The sequence below is a fragment of the Archocentrus centrarchus genome, chromosome 23, assembly GCF_007364275.1.
Source record: "Archocentrus centrarchus isolate MPI-CPG fArcCen1 chromosome 23, fArcCen1, whole genome shotgun sequence".
Classification (NCBI taxonomy): Eukaryota; Metazoa; Chordata; class Actinopteri; order Cichliformes; family Cichlidae; genus Archocentrus; species Archocentrus centrarchus.
This window is the reverse complement of record NC_044368.1, coordinates 12,671,899-12,696,242: the sequence shown is the minus strand read 5'-3', so window position 1 is coordinate 12,696,242 and position 24,344 is coordinate 12,671,899. Positions and strand designations below refer to the sequence as shown.

At 40.7% G+C, this 24,344-nt stretch overlaps 1 protein-coding gene across 1 annotated transcript in view; it reads right to left on the bottom strand.

Moving 5' to 3' along the window:
- The window catches only part of LOC115773805 (ELKS/Rab6-interacting/CAST family member 1-like), a 124,604-nt gene that overhangs the window by 63,102 nt on the left and 37,158 nt on the right, over positions 1-24,344 (bottom strand). Inside the window, exons 15-18 of the mRNA XM_030720722.1 lie at positions 23,791-23,926; positions 21,522-21,653; positions 17,356-17,409; positions 15,264-15,424 (exon numbers count right to left, since the gene is read on the bottom strand). Of these exons, the coding sequence (XP_030576582.1) occupies positions 15,264-15,424; positions 17,356-17,409; positions 21,522-21,653; positions 23,791-23,926 (483 nt within the window). The remainder of the gene's footprint in view (positions 1-15,263; positions 15,425-17,355; positions 17,410-21,521; positions 21,654-23,790; positions 23,927-24,344) is intronic.

Below are 24,344 nucleotides of genomic sequence, written 5' to 3'. Positions count from 1 at the left end.
AGCCCAGGGTGAAGATACTGCACCACCTTCATCGCCATCAGGACTGCACAGCTACATAATTCATCATCTTCATCATTCAAGTTGTAATAAGAGAGTGGGAAAGGTCTTAAAATATTTATAAATAATAAAATAAATCTATAATAAATGTAATGCCGCTACTTCGCGGATTTTCACCTATCATGGGGTTCTCTGGAACGTAACCCCTGTGTGGTGAGGGATCACTGTATAAACTTGCTGTAGGTATGAATGTGAGTGTGAATGGTTGTCTGCCTCTGTGTTAGCTCTGTGATAGACTGGTGACCTGAACAGGGTGCATCCCACTGGGGGTAGGCTCCATCTCCCCTATGGCCTTGAATTAGATAAGCAAAGAAAAAGAAAATGGATCAATGGCAGACAAAATATAAGGTGCTAATTGGTAACGTTGGCATTGTGATAGACAGATCAAGCGTAAATAGGTCATACTGAAGAAGATAAATTAGGTTGAAGCTGAATTTAAAGAAAAACTATCACATAAAAGGTGGCAAGTTTGCAAACTGTATGAACAGGCATACCATTAACTCATAAAAAAATCCTGTTTCCTGCCTTTTCTCTTCTATGTGTGGAGTCACACATATCATGCAGATATACACAAACATAGAAGTAGCAGTGAAATATCGATTGAAGAAATCTGTGATAGAGAAAAGATAGAGAAAGGAATTCCTCATTCGTTTTTTTAACCATGCTTTTAGCTCCATTTCTGGCAATCGTCACATGCATAAGCACATCTCTTTGGTTGGTTCTGTTGTTCATGACTGTGCATAATCTAATTGTAGGTGATGTAAAATTAACAGATTTCTCCTCTTTCTCTCTCACACACACATGCATGCACACACAGTTTCTGGGTCTCCTGAGTTGCATTCTGCAGAATAGCATTTCTCTCCCAGCTGACAACTTCTGTCCTGCGGCAGACAACCAGCAAGCAGACAACTCATCTGCTTCCAGCCTGGCTCCCTCACTTTGCCTCTCTCCCTCACACACACACACACACAGTGAGATTTATATCTGAATGGAGTTAATAGTTCCTGTAAAACAAGACTTTGCTCCACTTCGCCCTCTGTTCTTCTACTGTATTGCAGTATACCACACAAACTCCCAAACACAAACACTCTGGTTTATAACCCTACAAAAGAAAACAACAGTGCAACGAATGCACACATCAGAGCAGGTTTTATGAAACATTTGTTATTGCTGGTCTGCTATGTGTGGATCATCAAAGTTAAGCCAATAAAGCTCTGGTTTATAGTAAACTAATGTAGCGCTCTCCTGCAGAAGCGCCAGCACAAAGTTTCACTTCACTACATTATAACAGAGGTTATTAGAGAAAATTATCGACACCTACCAACGTGGTAATGCGCTATCAAAACTCTGAAACAGTTCTCAAGGGCTGCAATAAACACATCAAAGGGAAACGGTATGCTGAAAAAGCAGAATAATGATGAAATGATTATCGAGAATTATAGCAAAGAATGGCCTCAAAGCTTTAATTCAATGCCAAATCCAAATTGTGTTTACTGATCTGGAAACTATACTTGCCCATCAAGAGTATAAAAACTGAGAAAAAATGATCTGCATACTGTCAGCACACCAGCCAGAGCCTGATTTGGTAGACACTTTGTTTTATGTTTGACTGATGCTGCTTAGATTAAAGTAGCCAAATGTATAATAATACAGCGAGAACAGCAGGATTTTTTGGCGAGAACTTTCTGAGAGCAGTGTGTGTGTCTTAAACTATAATGGAAGTGGGTCAGAGACGGTGGACATGAATGATTTAGTATGGAGAGAGAAGATGGGACGAGAGACCATCTGAGGCAAGTGCTAGGGAAATAGGTTAAAGCTGGTGCATAGGATAACTGTGTGTGTGTGTGTGTGTGTGTGTGTGAGAGAGAGAGAGAGAGAGAGGGGAAGAGAAAAGCTCCCCTCAAGAAGCTGTTGTACATCAGAGAGGCTTAAAAAAAAGACAGTGAGACGGCAAACACACACACTCACACACACACACACCCAGCATTGACAGGCAAGGGAATAAAATAACTGGAGGATTTGGAGGGAAAACAAATCAAAGAGACGTGAAGGGGGAGAGGCAGGGAAGGAGACGCAGGAAAGGGAGGTAGAGAGACAAAGGAAGTAAGAGGAGAAGAGAGAGCAAGAGGGAGAGAAGGGCAGGTGGGACTACTGCATGACAGAATGAGGATCTGTTCTTGACATATTCCCCCCTTTTTCTTGCTCCCTTTTTTTCCTCTAAAAAAACTTCTCCCGCTCCCTCACCTCTCTTTCTCTTTGCCTGTCGCTCAGACGCGCACACACATTTAAAAACACACAATGTGACTAAGAAGAAAAGTGTAAAAATGCATTATCAATGGTGTGCGAGAGTTTGCTCTTTCCATGAGACCACACACACACACACACACACACGCACAAAGAAGTGTGACAAAGCTGCAGCTTTATGTTCACTGTGGTTCTTTACAGTAAATCCATTTCTATGCTTTGCTACTTAGACCAAGACATCTGCTTACAATCTGTCAGCACAAACTCACTGCTGCCACATTAACCAGTGAAAGTAATGGACACCTGTGAATCGCATATGTTCACTAGAGCATCATTTATCTTATGACTACAGTTGATCTTTATCAGTGTCATACAACTGTACTGCCTGTCAGTAGATTAAGGCAAAGAAGGAAGTTAGATGCTACTTTAACATCTTCTAATGCATGATGCATCAAAGTTTTGATGACTGAGCACCACTTTTGGAAGCCAGCTTGTGATGGAGGGCTTCACATGGAAAAATGCAAACACTTTATTGTTTGTGTCTGATCAGAGGTGGGTGGTTAATGTTGCTAACTGTCCTTTTTGGACTGGTTTAAAGATTTTTAATCATTAGTGAGGAGACTACATTTCTTGGCCCTTGATGTATTTGTCAATGTACTTTTATAATGGCAAGAAAAGAATTGTTAAATTAAAAAAAAAATCCTTGTTTTGCTGTGCTACTTTATAATACCATATTAACTATGGATGCACAAAATATAGTACAGTTTTCTTGTTGCACCCATGGTTACACAAAGTGTTATCATGTGCTGCCACTGGCCCTTGGACCACACTTGGAGAACCCATCTTCTAATGACACAATACAGTCTGGTTCCCCTGAGCGCCAAACCATATGAAAGGTATGGCAGACATTAAATTGTTACATTAAATGGCACTTATACAGAACTTTGTTTTTCATTTAAGCATTCACACATACACATACACACAAATGATGGCTAAGCTGACATACAAAGCCCTCACCTGCTGCACACAGGGGGAGCCTGCAATTAGACTGTAATTAGACTGTAACAAGCATTCACTCAAACTGGAGAGCTCAGACATCTTCTGACTGAAGGCAAGCAAGCACTTTTATTTTTTTTGCACATTAAACTCTCTTGTGGCGCACCATGCACAAAACCACACACACTCTTTTTCAGTTTGGCACCAAACTTTTGCCCTTCTCCTCCATTTCAGTGTTCATCTCCATTCATCTCCTCAATTATGGACAGTTTTATTTATCTTGTTATTGATCTTCTTTTTAGAAAGATAACAACCATGCTGTCTAATCAACATCATATGGTAGCACGATTACTAAGAGCTGAGATACTGTACCTCCTTCCTTTTACTATACTATAATCCTGTTTTAGTGAATTTCCTTTTCCTAAACAGTTCACTCAAGCACAAGTGACGGTAAAATTTCCCCATTTACAATAAATCACCCCTACTTCACAATTTTTACGTCATCCAGGACTGATGAACTTAGCATCTGTTTTCCATCCATCTGTTCCTCAACAGTTCACAAGAATCGCTACTTGGTATTGGTCAGATTTTTAGTAAATTTTAGTAAAACTTTCACACAATGATCACCTAATGGTTCTTCACCCAAACTGTGCTCAAGATCAAAGTGATTGTAATATATCCATTTTATAGCCACTTTTAGGTTTTTTAGAAGAATCGCTACTCTTCTGTCCTTATTGGGAACCTCCTTGTTTGGGCAGTAGATTTTAATTCTCATTAGTTTGTGCAACACAACCAACTAGTGACAAGAACATGCATCATTTTGTTTCTATGCTTCACACATTACAATAACACGATGAACTACTATATCACTGATGTTCTGCTTTAAACCAACCTCCAATCAATCAACTCCAATCAATAGCAGACTTTGGTAAATAAACCACGATGATAACAGTGAGCTACAGTGACAAGAGATTGGGGGTCAAATCCCGGCCAGGGCGTGCATCCAGTAAGGGTCCCCAGGATAGACACCCCATGCTAACCAAGCCTACCTCGGAATATTAGCAAGAGACACATGACTGAAGTCATACTGGCTCGGACATCGCCCAGATTAACAAGGTCCGCGTAAGGTGTTGAGGAACCAGGGCAACTGCTATCGCAACTAGAGATTGACGAGGTACAACACAAATGCTACAGCAAAGGGGAGCCAGGATGACAGGTCAGGGGGGAGATATCATCCCCACACTCCGAGATTGGGTACCAAGCCCAAATAATAATAACTAGTATGCTGAATACCAGAGCAGCTGACCTGAAAGTTAAGTTCATGGTTAAGATGAAAACCTGGACACCTCGAAGCCGACTACCAAGACTACATGAAGTACCTTCTGAAAGTCTTCTAGAAGATGTGAATGCAGCACTACAAACAATCCCTTCTTCAGCCATCACTGAAACCAATCAGTTGATATATACCACGACAGCAGTGATCCTTGAGATGCTTGGCTACAAGATGCCAGCCACAAGGAGCAGTAAACTCCATGGAAAAGACGACTAGAGGCTAAGATCAAGACAGTACGGGGAGAAGTTAGCCAGCTTCCAGAGTTGCAGAAAGGTGTGATGAAGAAAGGGGTGCCTAAGAAGTACAACAGGCTGTCCATACCTGAGGCCTTAGAGACTGCAAAGCAAAGACTCACAGCCTTGGGTAACTGCTTAAAGAGGTATACCAGACAGATAGAAGCCAGGAGAATAAACCAGATGTTCTCCATTGACCCATCCAAAGTGTATTCTCAGTGGCCGGGGAACAATATGAGAACAACACCCCCCACCAAGGTTGGAGACAGAGCAATGCTGGAAGAGCATATGGGAGAAGGATGCGTCACACAACACCAATGCTCAGTGTCTAGTGGATCTAAGAGAAGACCACAGCAACCTCCCTGAACAGGATCCAGTAACCATTACAGTGGCAGACATTCAAGAAAGAGTCTCCCATATTGAGAGCTGGACAGCATCAGGCCCTGATATGATACAAACCTACTGGCTAAAGAAGCTAACTGCACTCCATGAGCATCTAGTAGCACAAATGAACCAGCTGCTAGAGGCTAAGACACACCTGGAATGGCTGACTGAAGGCCGGACGATCCTGATCCCCAAGGACCCCAGAAGGGACTGGTCCCATCCAACTACTGGCCAATAGCCTGCCTCAGTACAACATGGAAACTCCTGTCAGGCATCGTAGGAGCTAAGATGAGCAGGCATGTGGCACTATACATGAACGGAGCCCAGAAAGGAATTGGAGATACCAGGGGAGCAAAACACCAGCTACTGGTAGATAGAGTAGTCACCTGAGACTGTAAGACTAGGCTGACCAAGCTGGACTGACTACAAGAAAGCCTATGACTCAGCGCCACACACGTGGATCCTGGAATGCCTAGAACTATACTAGATCAACAGGACCCTAAGAGCCTTCATCAAGAACTCAATGGGAATGTGGAGAACAACACTAGAGGCCAACTTCAAGCCCATTGCACAAGTCAACATCAAGTGCGGGATTTAAATGGAGACGCTCAATCTCCACTGCTGTTCTGCATAGGCCTGAATCCCCTCAGCCAGATAGCATCAACAAGACGGGCTACGGATACTGACTGGAGCAACCATCAGCCACCTCCTGTACATGGATGACATCAAGCTGTATGCCAGGAGTGAACGAGACATTGATTTACTGATCCACACTACTAGGATCTACAGCAATGACATTGGGATGTCATTCGGACTGGACAAGTGTAGTTGGATGGTAACAAAGAGAGGGCAGGTAGTCAGAACTGAGGGGATTGCACTACCAGAAGTCAACATTGCAGACATTGAGGATAGCTACAAGTACCTTGGAATCCTACAGACAAATGGGAACCATGACAAGGATGCTAGGATAGCTGCAATCACAAAGTACCTACAGAGAGTTAGGCAAGTGCTAAATAGTCTCCATATATTGCTTCATATATATGAAGCAATACTTCATATCTGTGACTGAACTTCACTACCTACAGAAGCAAAAACGTCTCATCAGCATTTAGTATTTTTACATTTGTGTGCACAGCATTAAAGGCAGCTGCTGTTAGTTTCAAATGACAGCCGAGCAAAATTAATTTCATCATCTTTCAAACTGAACCTTGTCATCGAAACTAAAACTCTAACAATGATTAAAGCCGTTTCACTTTTTCTGAAAAATAACCCATTGTTCCCATTTCCATTGTTTTATTTCAGTTACCTTGTATGTTTGAGCAGTTGTAATTTATTTCTACCCGCTGGCTTTAGTGTGAGACAACTTTCCTAAAAAGGAGGAAAAAAATCTTAACAAGGAAATTGTGTCATTTCATTATAATTGTGCATTATTATTAATATTATTATTTATTGATTTTTGTAATGTGATTACACAGCTGAATCCTTGGCCTATTTTGGTAATTTTGCTCCATCTCTGCCCAACATGTCTTGCATGTTAAACAATCACAAATCTGTCCCTGGTTTGTTCTGTTCTCCTCTGCCTGTCTTATTCTACTGTTTTATTATTCCCAGAATAGAAATGAAATCGTCTGGCACTTACAGCATACAATCAGAGGCTTTGAAAGAATGCATGTTTTGTTTTCTGCTTTTTGATATGTTTTCCCTCTTCATCACTTCCTCTCCCTCTTTAATTGCTGTTTAATGATCTGTTTGATGGCCTGGCCCGCGTAACCTGTAATCAGCTGAGGAAAAGAGGCAACTTTAGGTTTTGCTGCATCCTTTTTTCCTTTATCTGTTTTTTCTCTCCACTTGTTTCTTTTGGTTCTAATCTCCCTACTCACTATTGTACTCCTGTGTTTTTTTTATAAATACCCCTATTTTTCCTTTTATAATTGAGCTTAATTCAAAGAATTTTGGGCTGCATGTTCAAAATAATCTGAGAACCACACACAGATTATAACACAGGAGAGCCAGCACCATGAAAGCAAACATTTATTTCTTATTTGCTGCATATTCAGCTAGTGGTTTCCAAGGATTCTTTTGTATTTTAAAAACCCCATTTTGTTTTGTTTTTTTAAACGCAACTTCTTACTGAAGCACATCTTTTACTGTGTCTGTGTTACAGATTCAAATCTTACAGTTTCTTACAAAAATCAGAATAGAGGGAGCGAACCACAGAGAAAGACAAAAGGGAAAATACAGAGAGCGCAGAAAGTGGAGACGAGAGCGAGACATAAAGCGTGGTGCCCTGATTTGAGCTTGTAAGACTAAGTGTCAAATCTGCGTGCCCCTTTTTGTCATACTAAGCTCTCAACATGTCTGTTACACACACACACGCACACACACACACACACACATACGGACTTGCTTTGGCACACTGTGGATTAATCTCATTTCTGTCTGAGAGGATCAAAGCGCTTCTCTCTGTGTTTGGTGTGCTGCCACCAGCATCATGTGTACATGCATTCGTGTGGGAGGATGTATTTTTATATGTCTGCGTGTATGTGTGTGTATACATCTCCAAGCATTCCTCTGGGAGCGAAAGCTTCTCAGCAATCTTGGTGTTTGTTTTTTTTTTTTGTAAGCGACTGTGTGTGTGTGTGTGTGTGTGTGTGTGTGTCTTACACATGCAACCATATTGTTAGTGACGGCTGTAAAAAGCAGAGATGTCATTCCATTGACAGAGCTGTTGAAAATGAGATCTTCAACTGAGTGCACACGTATACACACACACACACACACACACACACACACACACACACACACACACACACACACAGGAGTCAAACATGTCATCGATTAGTTTCAGTATGTAGTGACAACAGTGAAGACACGGACAGAGGGAGATAGTGAGAAATACAGCCTGCCAGACAGAAATCAGGCAATAATGACTTTGCCAGACAGGTGTAGGCTTAAAAGAAGGGATGATAATGGAGAGATGGATAGAAAGAGATGAAGAAAAGAGGAAAAGAGGAATCCAAAGGAGGAGACAAAAAAGGAGGATGGAAAGAAGCGAGAGAAGTTAGACGAAGTGAAGGAGGGACAACAGGAATGAAGGGGGGGATGGCGGAAAGGGCGCAGGGGGAAGGAGAAGGAGTCTGGTAGGGAGATAAAGCAGAGAACAGAGCAGCTAAGGAGAAATAAATTGAATTTATAGCATTCACCTTGAGCCATCAGCCAAGGTTCTCACTGCAGGAGACTGAAGACAGCGAAGCAGCTTAGTGTGTCTGCAGACTTTCTTTATGGTCTTATTATACATGTGGCTCAAAATCCAGTGTTTGTGTGTAAACACTGGATTGAATTGTTACTTCAAAAGCACACAAGTAAAAATGACAAACTTGATATCTTCTCCTCAAACTAACCCTTAATCTACTGAAAAGCTTCATTTTAGTGAGTTAAAATTGTGCACATAGGAGATCCTGTTCTAGCATATCCAGATGGATTTGGGAGTTGCTGGGAATTTAAAAGAAAAATTTCTCTGTGAATCACCTAATACCAGATTATCACTACTTTCACAGCCCGAGGCAGCATCCCACACACAAATTAAATAGCTAAAATGTTCTGCTTCATTCCCTGTAGAAAGGAAATGAGTACTGCGTCTGTCTTTATTTGCCTGTTGCTATAAAACCTTGACCACATGTATCGTTGCCCTGATTTCTTCACCTCACTGAGATTCTTTGGTGTTTTCTTTTGTGGTGACCTTTCTAAAGCATCATTATGATGACGAACTTCAACCTTCCAAATAACTAGAAACCTGTTTACAACATTTGGTGCAACAGATGATTTTTGACTTTAAAGTTAAAAAAAAGTGCTCAATGAATTATTCTTGTCTGGTAAAAATATGACCAGTAAATTAGCTGAGATGAAGTTGTGCACAAAGGACATTGTGTGAATGTAAGAGAAGAGGACATTAGCAATAAACTGTAATCTCAAAGATTGATGGATGAACGGAAGATGGAAGGGAGACAGAGATAAAGGTAATAAAATTTCTTTGGGATATCACGTAGTTTTGTTGGATATGTTGTAAGTTGCTGCAGGACAGCTGTCTTTCTCCTTTTCTCTCTGCCAAAAAAAAAAATTTCTGCTTCTCTTTCTTTCAGTTTATTTATCCTCATACTCCTGTCCCCCTAAAACGATTTATAATTCCTGCCCTGACCACTTCACTGTCGTTTCCTCTGTTCTTTTAGTGAGCTCTTCCTCCTCTCTGGCCCATCTCCCCTCCTCTTACCACCTATAATTAGGTATTTTGAAACTCACAGGCATAATATAATTATAACCCCCAACCTCTTTTTGTGATATCTGAAAGGACAAAACATTTTAAATATCGTTTTGCATGGGAGAGTCAGTCTGCATACTTCATTGTTAAGGACTCAGTTTATACCTCAACAAACCCAGCTCTGCTGGAATGGAAAAGTCTCATGTTCTTCTTCTTGTGTTTGTGTGAGCTTTCTCTGGGTCTTAGGTAAATTGATAATTCTAAATTGACCACAGGTGTCAAGAGTGTGAGGTTGTCTGTCTTTTTGTGGTACCCTGCCTCTTACTCAACGTGAGCCAGGAGAGGCTCCATCTCCACTGCAACCCTGGTTGGACAAGCAGTTAAGAAAATGCATGGATGAATGTAAGATTTCGACTGCTTTAGCATTTTTAACTGTAATCTGGGTGTTTCTGTGCTGACGGGATCTGGTTTTATCACGCTGAATGAGTTAAGGGGTGAAATATGTAACAAATCGTCATCATAGTAAAAATCGTAAAAATTACAGCCTCACATTAAAGGTTTTCTTCGGCAGTATTTTTCCTTGTGCAAACTGAAGGAATAAAGGGCGTTGCTGTCCATACTGTAAAGCCTTTTATGGAAACAAACCCCCTTTTTTAAGACGACATCAATCAAGTCTTGTTGGATATGTTGAAGTTAAAGTTCTGTTAGATTATTTCCTGGAGAAATTTTTCTTGGACAATAAAAACAATTGCATCAAACCAAACACATCACATGTACCTCACTGGAAGCTAGAAACTGTCCAAACACATAGAGTAACTGTGAAAGACGGACATGGATGTGTGTGTTTGTCTGTGTATGAAACTCAAGAATGGAAATGAGGGTGAGAGAGTGAGAGATGTGTGTTAAATGTCAGTAAAGCAGAACAGCGGAAAGCAAAATAGGCTTTAATTCATCTAGATTGAGATTTCAGACCTGACACCCTGCTGTTACACACACACTGTCAGCACATTCCTGCAGCTGGCTGCGACACACACACACACACACACACACACACACACTGTAGAAACACATGACAACAGGCACGCACATCACCATACAGGAGGCTGGGAAGAAAATAAGTCACATGTTGGAACCCCGCAGGGCAGATGTGTGTGTCTCTGTGCAGTACTGTTTGTGTATTTGTACTTATGTGTTTGTGCATTAAAGTCTGTAAAGACATATACAACCTGCTGAAAATTATAGTTCAAAGACAGACTTAAAGCCTCACAACTTCACATCATTGTGTGTGTGTGAAGGGAGGAAACAAGAGAAGGCGAGAAAGCGAGACAGAACGTCAGTGTGTGCAATCGCTCAGCTGTACTTGGTATATGTTGCTCTATGGGAGTGAGTGTTTGTGTGTGTCTGCCTAAGAAACCACTGAAACATGGTGTATCATATATCATGTCTTACAGCAACATTAAACCTTACACCAATGTAAAACTGGGCAGCAAATCAGACATCAAACCCCCAGGAATTACAGCGGCCTGTGTGTGTAGAGACAGTTTCATGTGCATTACACTGAGATATATGAACGCGAGGGACGCAGCCACCTTAAACATCTCAGGTTTTACGTGTGGGAGAAAGCCAGAAACAAATGACGTGTTTGCTGACCGTACTCTAATGTCTTGTGAAAAATACGAGCAATGGCGTCATGAGCATAACTCACTGTGAGGCAACTGCCAGCTACCTGAAACATCTAAATTTTTCACCATGGCGAAACAGACACAGATACACAATATTCCAAATGTGTGGATAGAATTGCAACAGCATGAAAAATATAAGGTACAATGCAAAGGCAGCACTATGGCAGTGTTGTTGGATTAGGCTGTCAAATACTCACATAAATTACATTTAGGCAATTTATGTGAAGAGTTTTTAGTTTTGATAATGCTGTATTGAAACAGATCACAGTGTTTGGTAACACTCTGCCAAAAGACCAACAAACTGCAGGCCAGTGCATCCTACTGTGCCAGCTATCAGTATTTGTGAAGGAGGTAAACAGTTTGAGCACAGACAGAGAAAAGAATAGTGACCTACCTTGTAAGGCCTGCTGTCTGACATTTTATTAATTAAAGCAGTACTTGTTGATCTAGCTGTGTAGTATGCTATATAAATGTGATGTTTCACTGGTTAGTAAATTCTACTCCAAAAGAATAGACCACTGTGACAGTGATCGATCCTGTTACAGTCATACTGTGTTTAATAATAATGATAACTAGCTTTGTGCTTCAGTTTTCTTATATGTGGAAAGAAGACAAAAACTCTAAAATGGCTGAAAGCAAAGATAAGTTAGAATATGTTTTAAAAGTGGAGGCCAAAGGCAAAAAGAAAAAAAACCAACCACATAATGAATGTATAATTCACTGATTCGTCACACTGAACTTTATTTATCTGCTACAGAAACAGCAGAGATTATCAGCAGAATAAATATTTGGTTTAATGTAGAGGAGGTATGATCTGTGTATGGAAACACACAGTCACCTCACAGTTCAGGTTGCAAGTTGGAACAAAATGGCGACAGGCGCTTAATCATGTGAATCGTGCTATATTTATACACGAATTCACACACACATTCAGCTGGTAGGAGAGTGATGTTAAATGATGCACAGACTGAACTGGCTGTTGGAGACTGTTAATTAGAGTCTGACCGATAATAGACTTTTGTGGCTGCTGCAGCAAAAAATTCCTATATTGATATACTGGACAGCATTTCATATAAATATATACGTAATGTACGTCGGAATCAAATTGAAAAGGATAAATGATGGGGCCATTACTTATTATGTTGCGAACAATGTCTTTTAAAGTTAGCTGGCAGTTCACAGTGAAGATTTGTCTGCACAGCTGGGATGTTTCTCTGCTACATGTGCTGCACTCTGTGCTCAAAATATTGTAAACAACAAAGTCGGAGCCGCTGAAAATGCCTCGCTGACGCCAGAGGTCAGAGGAGACTGGCTCAACTGCTTAGAGCTAATAGGAATGCAACAGTAACTCAAATAACCACTCATTACAATCAAGGCATGGAGAAGAGCATCTCTGAACACACAACACTTTGAACCTTGAAGGAGATGAACTACAACAGCAGAAGACCACACCGGGTGCCACTTCTGTTAGCTAAGAACAGGAAACTGAGAATACAATTCACATGGACTGACGATTAGAAAAATGTTGCCTGGTCTGATGAGTCTCAATTTCTGCTGCAACATTTGGATGGTGCTGCCAGACTTTGAGGGGAGAGTCACACAATGAACATTAACCTCACAAATATGTACTCTGTCGAATCTATGCCATGAAGAATTATTGTAGTTTTGAAGGCAGAAGGCAAAAAGAGTCTAACACCGTGCCAGTGAGGTGCACCTAAAAGAGGTTTTAGCAGCACTAAATGATAAGAATTAACTAACAGTCCCTTTGTACCCTCTCTAAATGTGTTTAATAGTAATTCATATTTTAAAAAACTAAACATATATTTGTTTTTTCTTTCAGCAATCACTCATCATGCTGTTACTGTTGTGTGTAGTCACACCCAGAAGTACCCTTCTGAACCATAAAAAACCCTTGGTATGCATATGGGGTGGTCAGCGTGCATGTGTGTGTTTATATGACATTAATGTGTGTTTGTGAGTTCTATGTTTGTATCTGTGTGCACAGGATATAAGAAGCATGTGTGTGTCCATTCATGTCTATGTCTGTTCATAAATAACAGACATAGACGTGAATCATGAAGTCACTGCATGTATAAAAGAAACACTAGACAGGCCGTGACATCGGTAAATCAATCAGGGTGTGCTTGCACACGTGCATACGCTCACGGACACAATTTCATGCAAAAACATCGCCACACATTCTGATTCACTGACGCCTGCGATGATCACACGAGTCATTACTAGACCAATAAAATGGTCTGTAACTGCTCACCTGGACTGTGAATGGACACACACACACACACACACACACACACACACACACACACACACACACTGTCTCTCTAAAAACAAAGAAATGCAAAGTTGGAGTTCAGGAAAACTAAATCACAGTGGAAACACTCATTTCCCAAGATTCCACAAATGACTGTCCCACAACCTGTTTAAATAGACAGGACATGCTGAGATTCTCTTTGGCATCTCGTTCACTTCCACTAAACTGGACCTTGTTGTAAGGTCTCAGTGAGGATATAAAATAGCAGAAATGACTCCTCTTTGCTGCATTTAAGCTATGAAACCATCCATTAAAATATACTTTGAGTTATACTGAGTAGGTGTCTGTTAATGTAATCAATCATATGGAGAGCTTTAAAGTGGTACATGGTTATTGCATTATCACAGTACTTAAGTATATCATTTTAAAGTATGGAGAGAAAGAGAGAGACGATAAAAGAAGAAAGAGGGGGGAATAAGAGGACAGAGTTAATGAGGTATCGGGTGAAGGTCATGTCAATGTGACCAGTTTCAAAGTTTCTAGAAACTGAAGCAACAGAAGCGACTTGTGTATCAAGAGTTGCTTGTTCTGTGTTGAAGGTCTAAGCATTAGAAATGCTTGAATGTACCTGAAATTTGGTTGGAAACTTTATACTCTTAATGTAAACTAAAACTGAATGCAGCCTTCTTACATGAGCCCCTACATTAAAGAGTGTAACACAGTAGTCTGAGACCACTACAATTTTCAGAATACTTACTAAGACTACTTTATATTTCACTGGGTAAATGGTTTATACTCAGGGATAGTTTAGTTCCTGTAGGTTTGTATGAGATTCTGGTAGGTGTCTTACCAACAGTAGCTGGCAGTCAGCACACCGCCAAGTAGAAAGGCACGCTGGCTGACACAGAAACTAAAGCCACATACTGATGCGGGTACAGCCAGCAGCACAGTCCAGTTTATCCATGTAAAAGAATTCATATCAATTTAAATGAACGCGATATTTAGAACACAATCATCACTTTCTGACAAGGAAGTGCTCCAAGACTCCAATGGCAAAAACATTTCACCTCCTAAAATACAGAATTTGCTGATCTACTGCTGCCTTAATTGGCAAGTTTGCGTAATATACCTTAAAAACTCTATGCTACGCATCCTGCTGGGGAGGTAGAGCCAGGTCAGCTACTAATTGGAAGGTTGGTGGTTTGATCACCCAAGTATCCTTAGGCAAGATACTGAACCCCAGGCTGCTTTCTGATGTGTTCATTGGAGAACAACTTGGAGAAAAGACCTATATAAGAACCGGTCCATTTACCATTTACAGTGTCACTACTATGTATTTAGACATTTCCTTAACACTGTGATGGGGTGGTGCACCCTAGCAGCCAATACATCATCCACCAGTATGAAAGACTCAACCCATAAAGTTTGTAAGATAGTAACAAAGGTTTACAGCTTGTTTGTTTGTCAAGGATTCCCAATAGCTAAAATATTATTTTAATAGCTAACTGAATTTAATGGTGAAAGTGAATTCCACGGCAGATATCCACAGAAATGTCTCCAGTCATTTTGACCCATCCCTCAATGTTGTAGTCCCACTTTTTTCAGAGGTAAATTAATTGTTTTTGCATTATTATGTTATTCTCTGCTGATGAAGCTAAAATCCATCCAAGTGAGACTGCTCAAAAGTTAGATGAAGAGGCGTTCTGCATGCTTGCATACTTCACGTGAAAGGACAGAAACTAGAGACATAAACAGATGTAACGGCTGAAAGGTTTTGAGTTAGACGGCTAGAAAGACTTCTCCTTACTTCATCTCCAGGACCTCCTCCAGGTGTTTCCGCCTCTCAGCCCGCAGGGCAGTCAGGTGACCTTCCTTCTCGGCCAGTGAGAGTTGAGTTGATGACAGCTTGGCTTTCATCACCTCCAGTTCCTGTTTCACCTTCTCCATGGCAACCAGCAGATCCTCCACCTGACACAAACGCGCATACAAGTTAACACGGTGTAAATATTTTCTTTTTTTCCTCGTCGTTTTCATTCACTTTTCCTTTTTGCACACATTAGCCTTGATGTCTGTGAAAATGTCATCTATTACCATGTGCATATGTGACCTAAAGTGTGTTGATTTTCCTTCTCCCTCTTTTCTTTTCCCCTGTCTCAGTAGTTCCTCTTTCTCTCGCGTGTCTCTGATACATATTCTGTCTGTGTCCCGCTCTCTCACAGGGCATATATCAGTTTGTCAGTTTAATGTGAGTGAGGTCAGTGTGCATTTCTTTCAACGTTGTGACCACCACACACACACATTTTCCCTTTGGATGCTTTATTCTCGCCTTTTCTAGTTAAATACCACCTATCTCTGAAGTTTTAAAATTAACACAGCTTCCTCTTGCATCACTGCTTTTCTGAATGCTTAAAGGCAAACAGTGAGCTTGAAGCACAGTCTCTGAGAGCTTGAAGGCAAACGACTGCACGCTCTCTACTTTACATTAATTTTGTAATGTTATAACACATTTATTTATTTATTTTTGCAAAACAATTCATGGCTTTACAGTCAGATACAGCACCCTGGATAGTACTTTCCACATTGCTAAGCTCAGACAATATTACATGCCATGTGGATGAAGTGTTCTGACCTGAACCACAAAGACAGAAAGATTTTCCCTACTTATTTCCCGTTAGTTGTATTTGTATGGATAGCGTGTTGTGTATACACATCCAATCTTTACATGTTTGGATATCTTTACTCAATTTAGGCAGACGCACATACACACAGATAGCCAAACAAAGTGTTACTTTCACAAGATAAATGACTGTGTCTGTTTCTGCTACCAGAGTTTATTTTTAGATGCATATGAGGGGTTTGGGTTGCATACATGGACTCTGAATGTCAGATTAGCCTGTGAAGGGAACTGTCTCAAACATTTCTGAAAACAAGACAGCTCACTATAGAGAAATGTGTGTTATGATTGATATTTATAACGGGACTCAGCACCTCCTTGATCACCACTATGATCCTCATTTTCTGGCTTTTCTCACTCACTATTCTTTCTTCTATCTCCAGATCACTGACAGTGCAAATAGAACGGTAGAGTTCACAAAGTTTTTTTCTGTTTCTGAATAAACAACAATCAGGAAACTCTGTGGTTTTATCCCCGTCCTTAGGAATCACACTGACTTAAAAACTGCAACTAATATGTCATCGATGTGTGAGTTTGTGATCGTATAACTGTGCAAGTTATTCTGACTTGTATTGTGAAGCGCTTTGAGTGTTCACTAAAGCTAGAACAGCTCTGTATAAATACAGTATGTTTACCATATTTGCAATTTCAAACATATTGGTGATGAAATGGGAAAAGAAAAATAAGACAAAATTTTAATCAAACAAAACAAAGGTATAGTGGTAGTTCAGGCAGGCCACAAAGTCCAGCACAGCTCAGCTGACACTCTTAAACATTCGACTGGCCAGTTGGCCCTGGATTATGCCTAAATGGCTTCCACGTATGCCAGAAAAGCAAAATTTCCCCCCAAATATAAACTACTGCAGAAGGAAATGACAAACTTCTTTTGACTGAAGTGGCCCTGACTGAAATATGTTTATTTAAAGCCAAACTCTTATAAGGCTGTTGACAAAAGAAAGCTAATTAATAGCATATTGTATGCATGCCCCAAACATTTTCCAGCAATTAACAAATCAAAGTCTTATTGATATAAAGAGAATTTTTGCACACCATTAAAGCTGGCTCTGTTATCTCATCAAGATGAACAGATCCACTAAAAGTAATTTTTATTTTTTACTGTAAAAAATGAGAGAATACAATTTAAAAAAAAGTCAAATTAAAACACGAACAAATTAACAAAATCATAGAAAGCAGATGAGCGAAGTATGGGATGACTGTTTGTTACCTTTGACCACCTAAATCCGCTTGTGGTGAACTCATGCATTGGAATGTGAGAGAGCTGCACACAAAATAACAGAGAGAGAGATGTGAGAAGAGAGAATGATAACAGTGAAGGAGGTGGAGACGGACACAAGGATGTAAAATGGGACAAAAGGAATGGTTGGAGGAAAGGCGGGGTATGCAAAGAGTAATGAAAAGATGGGCGTAAAGACAAATCAAGGAAGTTGAAGGAAGAAAAAGAACGTGATTGGTCACGGCAAGATATATCATAAGAATGAGAGAAATAATGCAAAAGAAGCAAATGCTAAGCACAGGAAACAGAAGGATACAGACAGGGGAAAATGCACAGAGAGGCAGAGTCTGCAGTCATAAACACAGGCAGCGTTAAAAATGCAATTCAGACACGACAGAAAGAGAGTAGAAGAGAAGAGAGGAGCGTTTGTTAGGGGGTAAGAAGGAAAAGATGGGACATGATACTAACCTGGATTTAACAGAGAGAGGAAGAGAGAGCGTGTGGTCATCATTAAAAAATGATTAGAGGATGGAGGGACGGTGGGAGGGGTGAGGAGAGACAAGGTCTGGCTGGGAATGGACAGCAACCCCTTCAGTGATCTGGAGTGTGTGTTTGTGTGCATGAATAAGGGTGATTTCACCTTTATTTTAAGAGTAGGAAAGTATGAATGAAAGAAGAAGGTGCACTGAGTTCAGCAACTGAAATTGTCTGGTTAATAATGGACGGAAAACAGGAGACGAGAACGTCTGTCTCTGGTTTCTGAAGAGACGGACGTGATGTGTCATTCTGTTGACTCATTTCTCTGTCACCACACACACACACACACACACACACACACACACACACACACACACACACACACACCTTCCTTCAGTGATCACAAATACAGCAGTGTCTAATGTCTTGCAGAAAAAGTTAACAATATTTTCATGTGGTGTTGGTCAAATGTTTATGCCGGGAAAAACCCTGTTCATCAGACAGTCCCTCGCACACACACACACACACACACACACACACACACACACACACACACACACACACACACACACACACACACACACACACACACACACACACACACACATATCCGTGCTCACACACACCTACAACTATGCAAACATGTGTTGTCAATATAGCACAAAAAAGTTGTGTGTATGTCTACCAATATGGAGTCAGGATGCGTGTGTAAATGTATCTGGTTTGGCTGCATTTGCATATGCGTGTGTGTGTGTGCCAGCCTCATAATAAGTGATGTGTGTGCCTTTGAACTGGGCGGCCTCATTAAGGGAGGAAATTGTCTGCCCCTGTCATCATTTTATAATTTATTATGTGAAAGGTTAATTGCAGTGACGCAGTTGTAAAAAAAGGAAACACCAAAATATTTATTTACAATTTACTTGTGGGGACAGAGGCAAGTTTCCAGTTCCAAAACCAGAGTTGGGTCCATCTGGCTCCTGCTGAATGCAACGCTGTGCAGCACCGGCGCAGTGTTTAAATAGCAGTTAGCACTTCTTTCTACCGTGTTTGTGTGTGTGTGTGTGCATTTAAAGAAATGAGTATGTATGTATGCATGTGGCCCGCCGTCATCCGCATTACTATCCTGTCTGCGAGTGCCACATACACACATGTGCGTGTGCGTCTGTGCTGAAAGGCTGAGTTAGTGTTGTTGATGTTGGGAGAGGGTGAGGTGAGTGTTTGGCTGCCATCTCCACTCATTCACCACACGCTGACGTTTTTGCTCCTTCCTTCTTCACTGAAGCATTTTAACAGGACACTCTCCAGGACCCTGTCCTGGCCTAAATGCCCTCTGTTCTATCTAATTAAAGCTGTCACTTGTAGCATTTTGAAGTATTTCAATATTTGCCAGCCAAATTAAATGTGATATCTTAGCGAAATTACAGTAGACATTAAGCAACAATCAAGGCTTCGGGAGAGTGAGTGTAATAAATGTGACTTTTTCTTTTCACTTCTAATCAAGAGTTTTGTAAAACTCTCCAAGTTTCAAGCCTGAACTTCTGAGTCTGAACTTTTAAGGCTCCAAACCTACACAGAAATGTACTTGTTTGGGGAGTTTTTAAAACTTTTTTACCAAAAACGAAAAACAAATTAAGCTGTCATAAACTCAGGAAACTCAGGAACTTGCTTTGCCACCGCATTTTGAGAACCACGATGATGAGACAAATTGAAATACATGAATGGATTAAACATTTGTAGAAGAAACACATCATGATCAGAAAAAAGAAAGAACTCCTGTCTCAAAGCAGCAATGATGCTACCATAAAAGGCTAAAGGAGAAAAGAAAATTAAGTTTGCTTTTTTTGTTCACCATCTTCATCTCTCTCTATACCTCTCTGCTTAGATGAAATGTCAGTCCATTGACCTATTATTAATACCTGTGGCTTTCAGTACTTCCTCAGTGTGTGAATTAAGTACAGCCAACTAATAACAGCAGTGAGGATTGTGTTTGACCAATGAGTGATGATTAGCTTTGCAAAATCTAGCCAAGGAACTTTTCATGAACCACGAGAAACCCCCGAAGCAAAGACTGTACTGAAAAGATCTAAATTATGATCTTTATAACCGGTGTTAAATACTGCTGTTTGGTCAAAGCTGTTGGCATCTTAAAAGTTGTGTAAAAGCCTTCTGGTGTCTGTGCAGTCACACACCAGGTTTGGGCAACAGTGAGACTGGTCTGTCACTCCCAACTTGTTATTTCTGAATATATTTAAAGGACCCCCTGGTGTCACATTTAAACACACTGTATGTTTACTGTGCAGGGTTCATTTTCTGTAGGGGCATATTTTAACCCAAACCGCGACCCATTCCTAAACCTGACCATTCAGATTTTAGTGCCTAAACCTAATCAAAAAAGACAGAAGGGCCTAGTGGTTTTTATATTATAACTCAATAAACTACATTTGCTAATTCTTTACCTGAAACAAAATCCCAGAGAGTCAAATATCTAAATGAAAAATGCTATTTCTCCTTGGTTGCATCATTACATCAACCTGTCGTGTGCATCATTTTAAACATGTTTTCCTGTTGCACTAAGCAACTTCAGTATCCTGACTAGAATCTGAAACGAGAAACAGCATTGCCTGTTTGCACATGGATTTGAAGAAGCTAAGTTTGTTCTGTTACTGGATAATAACCTATCGTGTGTCTGTCTCCGTCTATCTGCGCGACCCACGATCTGACCTTCTTCTGTTACATCTGTACGTCTGGTACATGTTTTGCTGCGGTGCTCATTAACATTTACTGTGGGCAAGGATGTCAGCAAAATACCTCAAAAGTAAAACATCTGTTTGCATGCCTGTCTTTACATGTCTGTCCAGAAGCAGTCCGGTAAGTAAAGGCCAGAACAAGCAGCCAACATTTAGAGGCAGTAATAACAATGGAGTCCAGCCATTTTGCCAACAGCTACAGCCGGCCGTGTTTTCTCAGGGCAGTTTTCATCCGTACAGCCCACGCAGCTTTTTCCCCACTTGTCAAAACGCATCCAGGCACTGAGGAACATTTCCCATCTCTATGGCCTCGTTAAGTCACTGGTACCCAGGGGAACAACACATGTGCACACTCCCTGTGGTCTGAGGTTGAATTCACCAAACCCTTCCCTTCTGAGCCTCCCTTAACACCGCTATGAGCTTTCCTCACTGGCTCAATATAGATAAAACACATTACAAATCGGAGTGGTCGGCTCGCGCTTCGTTTAAAAAAGTTTGTGTGTTGCAGGCTAAAGTGGACAGAATGCAAGCTGTTCTTTAAATAGAGATGTATTTACCTCCCCTCCAAATGAAGAGTGACTGGACAAACACACACACACACACAGAGCCACACCTGAATGAGCTCAGTTGGCAACAGTATGCCACTGCCATTAGCCACTTTTGGCATGGCAATGTTTAGCTATGTCAGAAAGAATTTTTTATGTAGCTTTAAATATGTTTGTCTGTATCTGTTTTCTTCATATGTCCAAATGTGCCACAAAGTGAAGGAATGAATGAGGAAAATCCTCACAAGCGAGGAAATTTGTGTCTGTGTGAAAAAAATAACTGATAGGGGTTGAGCTTAAGGAAAGGTTCGGGTCTTTATTCATGCAGTTTCATACGTGTGTTCGCGTGCACGTGGGTGTGTGTGTGTGCTACTGAGAGAGACCATACCTGTGTCTCGGCCTGTGTGCGTGCTTGCTCCTCCTGTGCGAGCACCACCTCCCTCTCGGCTGTGATCTGAACGCTTTCTCTAAGCGCTTCCTCCAGCTCCTCAATGCGGTCCTCCTTTTGACGGAGAGAGTCCTATGAAGCAAACGTATGGAAGAAAAGAGTATTAATAGCTAAAACGCAAATCATAAGGGTTAGAATAAATAATCTTGTCTGTGGGGTGAACATCTGAACCAAATTTGTGCAAATTCATTAAAAAGTTATGGTAACATTTCATTCATAACTGAAAATGTAGCTATGATGGTACTAGAGAATAAAGTGAGCCTAAGTAAACTCAGTGGGACTCATCAGCTGGGGACCCTGAATGTTAAATGCACAATATTGTATAGAAATCCAACAAATGATTATGTGCAAGTGATGGACATAGATAAAACAAGATATCTGTGCTTTAAAAATTGAGATTTTCTGTTTTTCTGATGCTTATAGGCTAGATTTATTTATTAAAAGGGACCTGTTGCACTCATTCCAATGACATATTTTAACTTGGACTCTACTAAAGTAATTTTTCATTGTTAACGGTTCAAAATACATGTTATTTGTCTTATATTGGGAATGAGTGCAACCCTGAAGCCATCCTCTATCGGAAACAAGCTATTTTAGCTTCACTGCCTTCACTGAAGCTGTGTCCTGCCTGCTTTGCTGCATCTGCACCTGACCTCTTGTTTGGCTGCATTTTCAATTTCTCCTAGCTATATGGGATTAGTTGGATGTATGTATAAAAGCTAAGCTTCATCTTTGAACAGCAAGTTGTCACTTTGTTACATAGTTGCTACATATTACTGTAAAGACACCGCTTAACAAAGAATGATGTATAAGAAAAGTCCAAATGTAATGTTCCTATATGACGAGGCAGGGGCTCAACAGAACATAAAAACTGCTTAGAAAATGCTGGAGCATTTGCTGCTCCCTATAACAAAATGAGAAGAACAAACAAGTAGGCCTGATATCCATCTGCCTCAGAGGATTCCGATCACATATGAAGCTGTTTCTAATAAAATGACTATGAACGTCTCACAAATTCCCCCCAAAAAGATTTATTTTTCTTCTTGCCAGCCAACTGACTTTCCTGGTTAAATTGGAGCTGAATGAATAACTACTGGGAACAGAGCAGGAGGGGGGACATTACAGTGTCCGTGAACAAGCCTCCAGAACATCTCCAGCACATGTGCTGAAAATCTCGGTCATCAGTGTTCCAACATTACTTGGTGTCTAACTATGCAGACTGAGATGGACTTTAATTCAAAACTTCTTATTGTATTAAATGAAATTTACTGTCTGAATTATTCCCACATTCCATTTACAGTCTGCAGTGTTGTTTGAGCTGTGCATAATGACTTAGAACTGACACACACCAGTTATGGTCGTAACCACTGCGGTCTCATATGTCTGAATGACTCATATAACCATCAGCTCATCTCCTAACCACACGCATATGCATAAATGACAACTTTTGAACTCCTTTAACCAAAGATCAATCATAGCTAAAGGGTGCATAAGCATACTCATTGAGTATTTTCATCTGCCTATAATCAGAGAGGCCACTGAGGTAAACAATTACTGGAAGAGGAGGAGGAGGAGGAAGAGGCGGATGGACAGGGGGGAAAAAAAGGAAAAGTGGAAGTGTGGGAATGTTAGGAAGAAAGGGTGAAATTATAAAGAGAGGAAAGTGAATTGAAAGAAAAATTACATTCTGCAGATATATGAAGAAAACCAAAGTTACAATAACCACCCCACATATGTTGATCTGGCAGCCGCTTGACACACCCAGTGGACAGTTGGGGGGGGATGGTTCCCAGACCACCGGAACCATTTTAAGACCCACAAAATTCATTCTGTAGTTGATCTTTTCTTCCTCCTCTCCTCCTATTTTATCAAACTTTTTCCCCCTTCACCTTTCCCACCATTTGTTATCTCCTCACCTCTCCTCTCTCCATCTTCTATCTGCTCTCCCTGTCAATTATCCTCTTCAGTTATCCCTCTCACACACTCCCCGACTGAGAGCTGCATCATGTGTGCGTGTGTGTGCGCGTATGTGTGTGTGTGAAAAAGTTTGACATTGCCTTAGGCTGCTCCTTGTCACATTATGATGATACAGTGTTGTTATAGCACAAAATATTCAAAGGACACTGAGAAGGAGAAAAACTTTTTCACCCTCTCACGTCATCCCTCCAACTTTCTTTCTCCTCCTTCCTCCTTCCTCCTCCTCCCATACCTTTATCTGCTGAGAGCTTTCGTTCAGATTGTCCTCTCTCTTCTTGGCCTCCTCCATCAGCTGGGCATTCTTGCTCTTTTCCACCTGCTCCTTGTGTTTCAGGTTGGCCACCTTCTTTGACTGGTCCTTCATCTGTCTGCATAAACACAAATAATCCAAAATAAATCTACACCCACCGTTCTGAAAACCAGCCTGCAGAAATGAGTGGGACAGTCAGGTGCAAAATTGGTTGAACAAAGACACAATTTTTGTAGGTTTGCCTCTGTACACCATGATGGTGGATTTTAAATCAAATATGTGATCAAAGTGCAGACTTTCACCTTTAATTCAAGGTTTTTTTTTTTTTTTTAACAGATGTTTTGCATTTACTGTTTAGGAGTTACAGCCATTCTTATCCACAGTCCCCTATTTTCAGAGGCTCAAAAATAATTGGACAAGATTTTTCATGGCCAGGTGAGGCCTGCTCTTGACAAATGGCCTGAAAGACCACAGAAGAAAACTAAAGTGGATGATGACAGAATTATTTCTGAAACAACTTCACAACAAGATGCAGA